The sequence below is a fragment of the Schistocerca piceifrons genome, chromosome 3 (assembly GCF_021461385.2).
Source record: "Schistocerca piceifrons isolate TAMUIC-IGC-003096 chromosome 3, iqSchPice1.1, whole genome shotgun sequence".
In the NCBI taxonomy this organism is placed as follows: domain Eukaryota; kingdom Metazoa; phylum Arthropoda; class Insecta; order Orthoptera; family Acrididae; genus Schistocerca; species Schistocerca piceifrons.
Window position 1 is genome coordinate 109448210 of NC_060140.1, and position 14379 is coordinate 109462588.

The 14379-nt window shown below is 39.8% G+C and overlaps 1 protein-coding gene across 1 annotated transcript in view; it reads right to left on the reverse strand.

Annotated features, from left to right (window-relative positions):
* LOC124789902 (dynein regulatory complex subunit 3) overlaps positions 1 to 14379 on the reverse strand; it is a 73681-nt gene that overhangs the window by 43835 nt on the left and 15467 nt on the right. The window contains exons 5-7 of the mRNA XM_047257419.1: positions 6014 to 6154; positions 3374 to 3575; positions 1724 to 1924 (exon numbers count right to left, since the gene is read on the reverse strand). Coding sequence (XP_047113375.1) covers positions 1724 to 1924; positions 3374 to 3575; positions 6014 to 6154 — 544 coding nt within the window. The remainder of the gene's footprint in view (positions 1 to 1723; positions 1925 to 3373; positions 3576 to 6013; positions 6155 to 14379) is intronic.

Below are 14379 nucleotides of genomic sequence, written 5' to 3' on the forward strand. Positions count from 1 at the left end.
ACAGGATCAAATTGGCTGAGAAAAGATATTTATGGCACAACTCGACTAAAAGAAGGGATAAGTTGATATCACACATCCTGAGTTGCCCAGAAAAGTCAATTTTATAATAGAGGAAAGTGCCGTGGGGTACAAACAGTGAAGGCAAACTGAGGCCTGACAACAGTAAGCAGATTCAAATGGATGTAGGATCCAGTAGTATGCGTATATGAAAAGACTTATGTAAGATGGACAAGTGATGAGAATGCATCAAACCAGTCTTCGGACTGAAATGCAAAGCACTCAGCACAGGTAGCCTTATTAGGAAATAACAATGCAGCAATCAAAACAAGAAACAGTGAGTATACCAGCAACAACCAAGAAGTGAATATACCATGATGAATCACATACATCTTTGGATGTGTTTGTGTTTTGTTTGTAAGCATCTTTTCCTGGTGCCACAAATAACTATGGAAGTAAGTGTTGAACTGACAAAGTGCTGCACACAACTGGCAACTGTAACACAGTCAAGGAGCAGCGTATGTCTCACAGGTCGCTACCTAATAACTCTTCAGCCTTAACAACCATTCACCCCATCAATGTGCAGCTCACTTTTAGTCTGAGGTTGCTCATTTTTTCCAAAAGTTTTATACCTACATCACCATCCAGGCAGTGCAGTTATGATCACTGCTCACCAATACATACAAAACTGAAGATCAGAATTATGGGTTTATGGCAGCAAATTAAATGAATATAATAAATGTACACATGCTATTCTCTGAGACTGCTCTGAGACTGCATTACAAAAAAGTGAAATAGAGCATTGAGATAAATGAACTAGGCCTTCACAATCATCTACTGTACCAGTATTCTTTTCTGGTATCATATACAGTGGCGAGTCATCAAGGGAAGAGCACCACTCACTTGCTGCACAAGGATATAGATATGCTTTGACACTCTGAATTGGCAGTGTAATGGATGGCTTTGAGTAAGAGCACCACTGACAATGTCAATGAGTAGTTGCAATGGAGTGAAGGAAGAAGAACTATCAAATCATCTTCTAACACCAGTTGCCTCTCTTCTCTCTTATGCTAAAAGCACAAATTATTGCCCTGCGACCTCTGTATTCATAGATTACTGGTAGCATATACATATTTTATTTTATTTTATTTGGTGAATATAAGATGACAATAATTCTGGATTCACTTCAGAATGTCTGGTAATCTGCTTTTTCATTTTCTGATATTTCATCAATAATTATGAATCTCTATATGATCATAAAATGTCCCTACTGTGAAGCAAACTCATTAGTGAAACTTCCTGGCAGATTAAAACTGTGTGCCCGACCGAGACTCGAACTCGGGACCTTTGCCTTTCGCGGGCAAGTGCTCTACCATCTGAGCTACCGAAGCACGACTCACGCCCGGTACTCACAGCTTTACTTCTGCCAGTATCTCGTCTCCTACCTTCCAAACTTTACAGAAGCTCTCCTGCGAACCTTGCAGAACTAGCACTCCTGAAAGAAAGGATAAGCGGAGACATGGCTTAGCCACAGCCTGGGGGATGTTTCCAGAATGAGATTTTCACTCTGCCAGGAAGTTTCATATCAGCGCACACTCCGCTGCAGAGTGAAAATCTCATTCTGGAAACTCATTAGTGTTTACCATCACTTTGCAGGTTTATATGCGGAAGCACTTACTGTAGAAAGAAAAGTGTGTACACTAGGTTCTTGATACTGTGAACTTACCGACTTCAGTTCAGGTGGCAATGAAAATGTTGGATCATCAGCTCTAACAATTGCATTGGTAAGATAACAGTTAGCATATTCTGCCAATCGTTCACTAAATATCTTCTGTATGTTACAGCATTCACTGAACAGAGCTTGAGCATCCCTGATAAACACTTCCACCAGTTGATTAAGATTGTTTTCAAAAGTTTTATTCACTTTCTGTTTGCAAAAAGAATACATGCATCAACATGGAATAAAAACTTAAATGGCACTACATAGGACTAAGTATGGATATTGAAAACATTTCATGAATATATTTGGAAAGTAGCTGCAACATACTAGATCTTGCTTATTCATAAAATACAGTAGGCCAGTAAATTAACAATTCTCAACTTCGTATACCAGGTTGTCAGATTATTTTTTTTATTACTTTGCTAATTTTGGTGCATATTCCTCATATCTATATTATACACAAAAACCATTAAAATGTATATACATTTGAAATGAAATATATAGTCTATATAACAACAAAAATAATCAATTTTTGACAATATAATATAAATTGGTAGATAAAAAATCTATTCACCATGCAGCAGCAAGAAAACACGCACCCCTCTTCCTTCTCCTTCTACCCTTCTGCTGGAAAAAGGAGCCACTGGCTCCGAAAGTTTGAATATGTTTTTATATGTGTGTTCTCCTGTTACTGCTTGGTGAGTGGAAGTATGTAGTCTGTAATTCTACTAAAAATTGACCTTAGTGATACAGTCTGTAGGTGTGAGTCTATGTCACCTGACTTTTTAAAAACTAGGACAACCTGCACATTTTTCCTATCCCATGATACATTCTTTTGCTCCAGAATCTGTCACAAACAGCTGCTAGAAAAGGAGCCAGTTCTGTCCTAAAATGGATGTAGCATCTGAGAGCATCCAGTAACCTACCTATTGTTGATTGACAGTAGAATATTTTTACACCTGTCATTTTTGTACAGGAAACAAATAGGATGACAAAGAAACTAAATCACTTTCCAATTCAATGACGTATAATCTTTGTTCAAGTGGCTAGATGATATTGAGCTATTGACTGACTTTATGATTTATGATTCTAAAAGAAGATTTAGTCTTTAAATTGCATGAATACTTCTTGTACAGCTGTCCTTTTATTGAATTTGGCTGTTTTCAACTTTCGTCTCTCAACAAGGCTTCATCTTCATTACAACCTGTGATACAGATTTCTATGCTTCAGTACTAATGTATTAATTTTGCTGCTGAATGCTGACGTAACTTTCCTCTTCTTCACTCTCGCTTGAAACATATTCCATCAACACATGCTCTAAAAAGCTCTTGTATTTGTGTCATTTATAAATAGGAATATTTTCCTGCCTGTTTTAGCATCTCTTTTAATGTCAACAATCACTGATGGCATACCATAATAACTAATTTCTTTCTCTATACCACTGCTGTACTTCTATTATTAATACTGTTTTACTCTATGTTTTCTTTAATGATTTTTTTCTGTATTATTGACAATGTTTTGCCTATAACTAGGTAGTTCCTTAGCTGACTGGGTGCTAAAACTATAGCTGGACATGGAAAATCTGTAAAAGTTTGAAGCTGAAAATAAAATTAATATGCGTAGTAAGAGAGTAGTTAGTATTCCTTGCAAACTAACCTCAAGTTGATTATTCAAAGTAAGCTCTGAAGCCATAAAATCTGTGAATGCTGAATGGCAAATACTGTTAAACTCTTCTGTACACTTCTGTGCTTGGGCATAATACACCTTTGCATCACACTCACAATTTTCTATTGCTCTAATAGCTGCTTTCATGTTGATATATATCAATGCTTTCTTTTCAGTGAAGGTATCCCTAACCCTGAAAAAAATAAAAACAATCATTCTCATAATTTTAATTTACAAAAAAGCAAAGGTAAAAAACATCAATGTAAAATAAAATCAGACAAATGATAAGAGTCTCACATGCCTAGGTGTTGCAAATTGTGGGGATATGAAGTGAAATGATCACATACATTCAATAATATGTAAAGCAGGAGGCAGAACAGGGTTCATTTGTAGCATACTGTGAAAATTAAGTCAGTCTAGAAAGAAAATTGTATAGTGTGACAGGGCATTTTATCAAATATCCTGCTCCACTATTTTAATATTCGTACAAGCTAAAGATGATCCTGGTAGCTGATATACATTAAGTAGTACAGAAAAAATGATCATACATTGTGCACCCCAATCTGTGTTTGAACAGAGGGTGCATCAGCAGTAAAAATGAGAACAGTGGCGAGTCATCAAGGGAAGAGCACCACTCACTTGCTGCACAAGGATATAGATATGCTTTGACACTCTTAATTGGCAGTGTAATGGATGGCTTTGAGTAAGAGCACCACTGACAATGTCAATGAGGACCTGAAACAAATGAATCATTTTTTATGATAAAAAGACGGAACTTTGATGTATGGCCCACAGGTCACACATATAACATTGTGTTGCAGGTTTAGACTATTTTGATTGTAATTAAGGAGATCTGTCATTTTGAGAGAGGAAGAATTTAAACTATACAGAAATTAAAGATAAGAGTTTGAAAGTTTATTTTGTAGCTCAAAATAGTTATTGTGACCTCATATTTCAGCATCGTCCTACAAAGGATCGAAGTCCAGAAGAGATGAAAGTTCACACATGGCAGTGGGACCAAGTAGCTGGACCACCAGAACCATTCATAAAAGTGAATGAATGCAGGCAAAAATAATATAACGTTGAGTGACAGATCTGACATGGTTAAAGTACCAAGTGCAAGCAGCAGCTGAAGTACATTATACGGTCAAACACACCCTTTCTTTTAGCAGGGGAGTACTGTATGCACTCAAGAATGACAGCACAAATGCTCACAGGTTTGCTTGACCCATAGAAGAGCATCATGGAGTAACTGAAAAACTGAATTGGCAGGCAGTTGTCTAAAGATAGATGCCAATTATCATGCTAAAGTATACTTACAGAGTTTCAAGAACATGTATTAACTGAAGAATCTGAGAATACACTACAGCCTCCTACATATTGTTCCCAAAGAGACCATGAAGACAAGGTTAGGCTGATTGTACTGCATATAGAGCCATTTAACCACACAGGAATGGAATGGAAAAAAAACCTAATATGTGATACAGCAGGAAGTACCTTCTGCAATGTAGAGTATGTACGTAAATTTTGATACAGATATGAGGGATCAGAAGAACCACTTCTCAAGCCAGAAACTGTGCAATTAAATTGTGGAACTGTAATCACACAAAATATGAAGCAACTGCACTGGTCTCTGCTGTGGTGTTGCATAATTTGACAACAAGATATTGGTTTGTTACTGGTCTGAATTGTCTTTGGTGATCCATTTAGACTGATAGAGGAAAGAGGCAGATTTAGTGCACCATATATCTGGAAGTCAGGCAGACTTCAGGAAGTTATTCTAAGAACAGTGGGAAGGATTTTCAACAGTGTCAATGTTAGTCCAGTGCCTGATTTAAGGCAGCAACCTTGCCACTGGAGATGAAGTCCTGTGTAGTGTACCCAGCATACTCACTGTTTTTGGTAGGTTTTCATTCCATTTGAGCGAAACTATAGTTTTATGCATTGTCCATTAGTTGCACTGATCAGCTTGGGTTCTTTGTCTGGCCAACTGAATTATTCATCAGCAACTTTTCTAGCTGTTGCATCTACCTTTCCCCACTCTAAACACACACACACACACACACACACACACACACACACACACATTATATGAAGGGTGGTCCACAGGTTTGAAATCACCCTTCAATACAAAAACACATGGATGTATAGGAATTTAAAGTGGAGCAGTATGAGATAGGAGAAAGAAAACCTGTGAGGCTATGTTAGTAACATGACAGCCATTTTAGGAGCCTCCACCTTTGATACAAATAAAATTTTCAGATGGAAATAGGGTCATGTGACATATAAGACAACTGAAGAATTAAACTAGAAAAACAATGGCAATTTTCATTTGAAGATTCAAAACTGCCACCATGTTTGTTACATAGATGCATACATACATACAGGTCCCATCCTCTCTCATCTCATACTACTTAGCTTTAAGTTTTTGTTTATCCATCCATTTTTGTTTTAAAAGAGTGGTTCCACAACTATGGAGTACTTTTACAAATGGCACTATATTATTTAAAAGTATTCATAAGCTGTATACTGCAGGGTATAAGGGCCAAATCATAATCTAAGCCTATAACAGTAAGTGGAGAAACAGTGTTGTATTAGTTGGGAAACATGCAAGAGATAGAAGTAACAAACCTTTCTAATTGTTTTGCATTTTTATCTTTGGCATCTTCCACACATCTACTGAACTGTTCTATTTCAGCTTCCCTGATCTTATACTGTTTCAGACCCAGGTCAAACAATTTCTGCGTAATGGCACAAAACTCATCATGAAATCATATTTGCATTAAGGAAAATATTTTCTTCAACTACATCATCTGGCAAATTTCTTCAAACAAATGAACACACACAAACACACAAACACACACACACACACACACACACACACACACACACACACACACACACACACACACACAGAGTCAAAGGTAACTTTGTGTAACTTTTTCCTTATTATTAATGTATTTATGTAGTAATACTGAGTACAAAGTAATAACATTCTCAGTTTAGCACTCCATTGGCTGGATTCTCAGTTTAATGTTTGCTACATCTATTTGCCAAAGCAATTCATCATTGTAGTATTACAACTGAATAATAAATACAAGTAAGTCAAGTAACATCACAGTTCACTAATCATTATTCTGACCACAGTGAGTGTCACTACAGAGTTATAAGATAAATTTAGGATTTCAATACAGACAGCTGGTCATTAAAAGTGTGATACCAGGAAGGATAAATAGTAACAAAATTTTACTTACTGTATGTATACTACAGGATGAATATGTGATAAAATTTGTAAGGGATTTTGGTGCAAAATCAAGTACACAGAGCTACCATCTCTGATCAGTAACAATGGCTGTAACCCAGCTGAGGGCAGAGTCAAAGTAAGCTTGGATGACAAAACAGATAATTCTATGCTGCTTCTACTCTGTGTCTGAGTTCATCAATCATAGTGACAGACAAGTAATAGTATTTCCATCTATTGGCAACCCAATACCAGATGTTTTCAGTGAGTGACAGATCAAGAAAATATGCTAGCTTCAACAACAGTTGAACAGCCCCTGCATCAAGATATGTCAGGATGGCATGGGCAATATGGGGTCTTCCATTATCTAGCTGAAAGATTATGTCATGGAGATCCTGAAGATAGGGGATGGCCACTGACTTTAATGCATCAGAAATATAATCCCTCCTGTCAAAATTATTGTTTGTGAATCAGAAGTGATTATATTGTGTATCAAATGGCACTGCCCACCATCACACCAGACGCTGGGCATGTATGAAGATGACAATCTGCCAATATTCATTCTCCTTGAAGATGCTGTATGCAGGACTGGAATTTGTCTGAAAAGACAATGTGGTGCCATGCACGCAAACCGAGTAGTACAAACCATGTCAAGGGAGGCCGAGGGCATAGCAATGGTCATTGTGCCAATGGTGAGTGGTTCTTCAGAATTCGATGCACCGTCACTGTCCTTGTAGATATTTGTATTACTCCAAATGTGTCCTCTTTCTGACTCAAGATGTGTCATGGCTGTATGGTTATGCACAGCCTACTGAACATACTGGTCTACAATATAAGGAGAAGAATAGATTGCTACTCACTGTAAAGATAACATGTTGAGTTGTGACACGCACAATGAAAGACAGTTACTCATTTAGCTTTAGGCTAAAACCTGGTTCAGAAAAGGAAACACACACATTCATTCACACAAGCATGCACACATGACTACCATCTCCAGCAGCTTGTACTGGAATGCAACTGTAACAAGGAATGAAAGCAGGAATCTGGAGGCGGCAGGAAAAGGAAAGGGATAACACGGTACGGATGGGAGGAGAAAAGAGCCCTGTCTGGTGGAGTGTGCAGAGACTAGATGGAGGCATTACAAGACTGCCACCAATACAACAAAAGGAGGCTTGGTGGGCAGGGGGGGAGGGGGGGGGCATGGAAGCAGGGAGGGGGGAAAAGCGGAGAAAGAGAGGAGCAGGAAAGGGGAAAGACTAGAGTGTGCATTGGCAAAGCGTGGAACAGAACGAGAGTGAGGGGATGTGAATAGGGAGATGGTGGTAGGACAGATGGGGCAGAAACTGTGGCGTGGAAGGTGTCGGAACAGTAATTTGCCGTAGGGTAAGGCTGAGATAATTTTTAGAGTGGAGAATGTGTTGTAAGGATAACTCCCATCCGCAAAGTTCAGAAAACCTGATGGTGGTGGAGAGGGTCCAGCTGGCCCTGGTTGTGAGTAGCTATTGGAATCAACCATGTTATGTCCTGCAAGCTGTGCCAGAGAGTGGTCTGCTTTGCTCTCAGCCACAGTTTGGCAGTGGTTGTTTATTCTGTGGACAGCTGGTTGGTAATGATACCAATATCAAAAGCTGTGCAATGATTCCAGCAGAGCTGATATATGACATGTCTGGTTTCACAAGTGGCCTGGTCCTTGATGGGGTAGGATAAGCTTCTGACAGCACTGCTGGATGGGATGATTGGGCAGGTCTTGGACCTGGATCCAGTTGGCCCAGGTTGTGAAGCAGTCGCTGAAATCAAGCACATTATGTTCAGCTGTATGTTTGTGGCACGGTGGTCCTGTTTTGCTCTAGGCCAGAGTTTGGCAGTGGCTGTTCATCCTGGTGGTCAGCTGGGTCACAGTCATACGAATACAAAAAACTGTGCAGTGATTGCATAATTGATGCCACTCCCAACACTAACCCCAACCCCTTGCCATAGAGATCATATCCCTGTGGTAGACCCAGGTTAAAGACCTGCTCAACCCACTCACCCAGCACTTCCCATACCAGTCCTGTCACAGGCTTATCCTACCCCATCACAGGCCTGGCCGCCTGTGAAAGCAGACATGTCATATACCAGCTCTACTCCAATCATTGCACAGTTTTTATACTGGTATGACTACCAATCCACTGACCAAAAGGATGAACAGCCACCGCCAGACTGTGATCAAAAGGTTGTACTTTTCACCTGCATAGCACTGAAGAAACTGGCAGGAAGTTACAACACGTTGCTGTTTTCTCGAGAACCATCTTACACACACCTTATGAAATTTCAACATTTCCGGTGAATTGCACTTCGAGAAACCTGTTCAACCTTTGTGACTGTCTCTTTCTGAATTGGCAGTCTCCACTTCTTTCCTCATCATGAATTTCAGTACGACCACATGCAAACTCTCTACACCACTTGTGGACATTTTTGACATCTGTATATGACTCTCCATACAATTCCCATCAACTGCCAATGAACGTTGTACTTAAAAACTGAATAATTGCATGAACTTTGCACCTGGTGCTAATGGCTAATGAGAGCTTCTTCATTACAACTGGTTGCCAAGCCAAGACTGAAAGCTCTAGTGGATATGCAGTGATTTCTGTAGAGAGTGGAGGGAGCAAGGAAAATAACAGTGTGGCCAAACACTATGCAAACAGTTCAGTTTCCTTGTCACCCCCATCACTTTGGAGACGTTACTTTTGGGATAACCTTCTTAACAAGCTTTATTTCAATGGCTGGGCCAACAGAAATTGTTATAGAGGGTTTAATATGGACTCCAAACCATGGTTCAACTCAGTATTTTTCACATTAACACACATTGTCAAAGGTAAAAGAAGTGACAAGTGACAGACAATACTACTAACCAGAGATCGAACATGAGACTTTCGGATCCATAATACCCACTGAGCTACACTAATATATCTGTATATTTTTTTCTGTTGTTGCCCTTTATTGAATACCATATTCTTTCAACCATGCAAATCTTACATTGGCTAAGTTGATGCACTGCCAATGAAATTTTATACTTCAATGATGTGTGCTCTCAGCTAGTATTCAAGAGTGGCAGGTTTTATGGATCTTAGAATGAGAGTTGGGAGATTATTAGTGAGACAAAACTGAGACTTCCAAAAGTATTATAAATAATTCTATAAACCGAGCCAGTAAAATTAAAATTGTTGAATGTTTTACTTAATTTCAATTAGTATTCTTTGTCTCTACATATTCACTTCTGGGCCATCTGGATCGTCTTTTCCAGCACCAGGTTTTCTGAACTGCAAAAATGGGAGTTATTCTTAAAACACATTCTCCATTCTTGAAATTATCCTGACCTCAACCAGCAGTGTGGTAAACGACACTCTCCATCCAACAGTGTCCACCCCTCTGTTCTATCACCATCTCCCTATTCACATCCCCTCATTCTCATTGTGTGCCGCCCTCTGTCAAAGCACCTGCCCGTCTTTCCCCTTCCCTGTTCCTCTCCTTTTCTGCCTCCTTCCCCCCCCCCCCCTTCCCCAACTCCCCCCCCCCCCCCCCCCCCCCACAGCCTCCTGACACTGTACTTGGTGGCAGTCTTCAAATGCCTCCATCTAGTCCCTGCGCACTCCACCATACAGCGCTCTTTTCTCCCTCCACCCACTCCCTGCTATCCCTTCCCATTCCCCGCCACTCCAAACTGCTGCTTTCCTTCCACATGACAGCTACATCACAGTCCAAGCTGCCAGATATTGGGGTCATGGGTGTGTGAAGTGTGCTTGCATGTATGAATGAGTGTGTGTGTGTGTGTGTGTGTGTGTGTGTGTGTGTGTGTGTGTGTTTCCTGTACTGAAGAAAGCTTTATGTGTTAAGTATCTCTTCATTGTGCCTGTCTGCAACTCAACATGTCATCTGTACAGTGAGCAGAAATCTGTATTTTCCTTATATTGTTGATATTTCATCCTAGAATTTCCACTGTTTGTTATCCACATTTGAGATTTAAAGTATGCCCATCATCAACCAGAAGGTTGGTTTAAACACCACAGTGCTTTAGTCAACATGGATCCGTTGCAGGTGGTATGCCACTATGTTCCTCCAACATCTGTACAGAAACAGTTAAAGAGGGTTTAATATGGACTCAAAACTGTGATTCAACTCAGTATTTTTCACATTAGCAAACATTGTCACAGGTGAAAGAAGTGACAAGCGACAGAGAAGACTACCAACCAGAGATTGAACATGAGACTTTTGGATCCATAACACCCACTGAGCTACACTAACATACCTGCATATTTTTTCTGTTAATGCCCTGTACTGAATACCTCATCCTTTCATTCATGAAAATCTTACAAGGACTAATTTGGTGTACTACCAATGAAATTTTATACTTCAAGGATGTGTGTTGTCAGCTAGTATTCAAGATTGGCAGGTTTTGTGGATCTTAGAATGAGATTTAGGAAATTATTAGTGAGTGAGACAAAATTGAGACTTCCAAAAGTATTAGGAATAATTCTATAAAATGACCCAGTAAAATTAAAATTGTCGAATGTTTTATTTAATTTTAATCAGTATTCTTTGTCTCTGCATATAAGAAATGCATTCACTTTCATGTAATTCACACAGTGCTTTAAGCATGGACAATACACAGCTATGTGATGCCTATTATCAGATGAGTGTTAGGTGTTTACCTCAGAAAAGAGAAATGCTTACATGAAGCAAACTAATAATGGGACCAATCTTATTTGAGTTTGATTGTAATGGTCAAGGTGTGTCATCCAATTGAATGCCTGTAAAATAAAACAGCTGATTCATGATTTCTCCCCTTTTACGGGGCAGGGAGGGAGGGAACGGGAGGGAGGGAGGGGGGGGGGGGGGGAGAAAGAAAGCTTAAAGCGGTCCTTTCCCCAGGATCACTTTGCTGACTAACAAACCAGAAAATCTGAAGCACATATAAAAAGAGCTAATACCCATTCTGATGTGTTAATCTTGTTCATCTCCTTATCATTTGAGCTCTTATTTTGTTTCACTCTCAGTGCAAGGTAATTATTATTACCTTACATGCTATTCTTTAAACTCAGCAATACAATTACCCATATACAACTTAAAGGTCAACAATTGAAATTATAAAAATGAGAACTACAATTGACAACTCATTCCATGTAGGCTTTCACGGCCGGCGTCTTCATCAGTAAACACTTCCGGGCTAAGTTGCCGTGGTCGATCTGTAGAACTTCTTCGCCCTGACGTTTCGTTCTCAACTACGGAGAACATCTTCCGAGGTGAGTCAACGACTGGCTGTTAGGAGCTGGGGCTGCCGCTTATATGCATATCATAGGGGGCGCCACCACATGTCACGTGGCGTTGATGTGCAGCTGTCTCTGACTATCGTCTGTTCTCTCGATTGTAGGCAATCGATTGTCACGTGATTGATACAACGTCGACCGCCATATCTTATCCAATTTTAATCCTTCTTCTTTACGATTAAAATTGTATTGATGTTTGTGGATTTCAATTGCCTCTCTATACATATACATGTACATACGTGTATAATAGTGCGACGTCCTCGCTAGCACGCTTTTTCCACCAAATTTTTATTTCGTGATCTCCATCCTTAAAAACATGTTCCGCTACTGCCGTTTTGTCAATATGTCCCAAGCGACAGTTTCTTTTGTGCTCCGTCAACCGTGTATTGATGCTTCTTTTTGTAGTTCCTATGTAAACCCTGCCATAACTACACGGAATTTTATATACCCCTGGGGTGGCTAGGGGGTGACGAGCATCTTTTGTTGATCTTAGGCATTAGGAGACAGCAACAACCATCAGCTGGAAAAGTATTTCTTCCGTTCATCCATAATATCACGGATCGCATTGGGATGGTACTAGCCAAGTTTCAGGTAGAGACCATTTTTAGACCTACTAAGAAAATTAGTGAATGCCTAAGATCAACAAAAGATGCTCGTCACCCCCTAGCCACCCCAGGGGTATATAAAATTCCGTGTAGTTATGGCAGGGTTTACATAGGAACTACAAAAAGAAGCATCAATACACGGTTGACGGAGCACAAAAGAAACTGTCGCTTGGGACATATCGACAAAACGGCAGTAGCGGAACATGTTTTTAAGGATGGAGATCACGAAATAAAAATTTGGTGGAAAAAGTGTGCTAGCGAGGACGTCGCACTATTATACACGTATGTACATGTATATGTATAGAGAGGCAATTGAAATCCACAAACATCAATACAATTTTAATCGTAAAGAAGAAGGATTAAAATTGGATAAGATATGGCGGTCGACGTTGCATCAATCACGTGTCAATCGATTGCCTGCAATCAAGAGAACAGACGATAGTCAGAGATAGCTGCACTTCGACGCCACGTGACGTGTGGTGGCGCCCCCTACGATATCCATATAAGCGGCGGCCCCAGCTCCTAGCAGCCAGTCGTTGACTCACCTCGGAAGATGTTCTCCGTAGTTGAGAACGAAACGTCAGGGAGAAGAAGTTCTACAGATCGACCACGGCAACTTAGCCCGAAGTGTTTACTGATGATGACAATTGACAACTGTAAGCAGGACAGATAACTAGACTGTCAAATCGGGTAAGAGCAGCTATCTGTAGTCTATATGTCACCAATAATTTCATATCTGTGCAGACTGGACAAAAAAAGTGTTCATTCATTCATTCACACATCATTTTCCATCAATTCCATCATGAAAAAGAGCATTCAGGGATGTGGAATGAGTTAAGCTATTCATTAGCAGGCAGAAGCAACCACTTCTGGGTACTTTTGTAAAATAAACTGACAATGAATTATGACTAGTGCTAATCTACTCAAACTGATAATTATGGTAATTAATTCTAGATTACTGTATTTTATGAGAAAAACAACTACTTTGAAAATAAGACACCACTCCTTCCATACTCTGAATTATTATCTGACACTCATACAAAGCATTTTAATTTTCCACACAGCACTATTAGCTGTCTGTACGCTGGTTAAACAAGAATCTATCTGATGTAATTATTAAAGTCAATATAATGTAATTGGATAGATAAAAGAGTCTACTCACCAAGTGGCAGTAGGAGAATGCACACACAAAAAGGTTTAACTTATGCAAGCTTCTAGAGCCAGTGGCTCCTTCTTCCAGCAGAAGAGTTGAAGGGGAAGGAAGAGGGGTAAAGGAAAAGGACTGGAGAGGTTTAGAGAATGGGGTACAGTTTAGAAATGTTACCCAGAACCTCTGATCAGGAGAAACTTACCATACAGAATGAGAAGGAAAGAGTGATTGTTGGGGACTGCACCAGACAAGATTTGAAAACCTGAGAGCTTGAAGGTGGAAGACAGGGTAATTTGCAAGACAGAGATTACCACTAAAACATCATGCATGAAGTAATAAGGGCAAAAAGCTAAATGCATGTAACAGAGGTGGGAGGGAGGATGCGAAAAATGATTTAAGCTCTCAGGTTTGCAAATCTCGTCTGGTGCAGTCCACAGCAATCAGTCTTTCCTTCTCATCCTGTCAGGTAAGTCTCCCCTGACCCGGGATTCTGGGTGACTTACCATCCTCTCGAAAAGGATTATTTGAAGAAACAGTGTAGATTAATTTGTAAATACATCCACTCCATCATGGTATTTTCAATTAATACCAAGAGTGAATTTAGGATGAGTTGTGCAATTCACAGCAACAATACTACTTCTTCCTCCCTTCCCTTCATGGATTAGCTGATTTCACCTGTTAGAATCAAAAAGGCC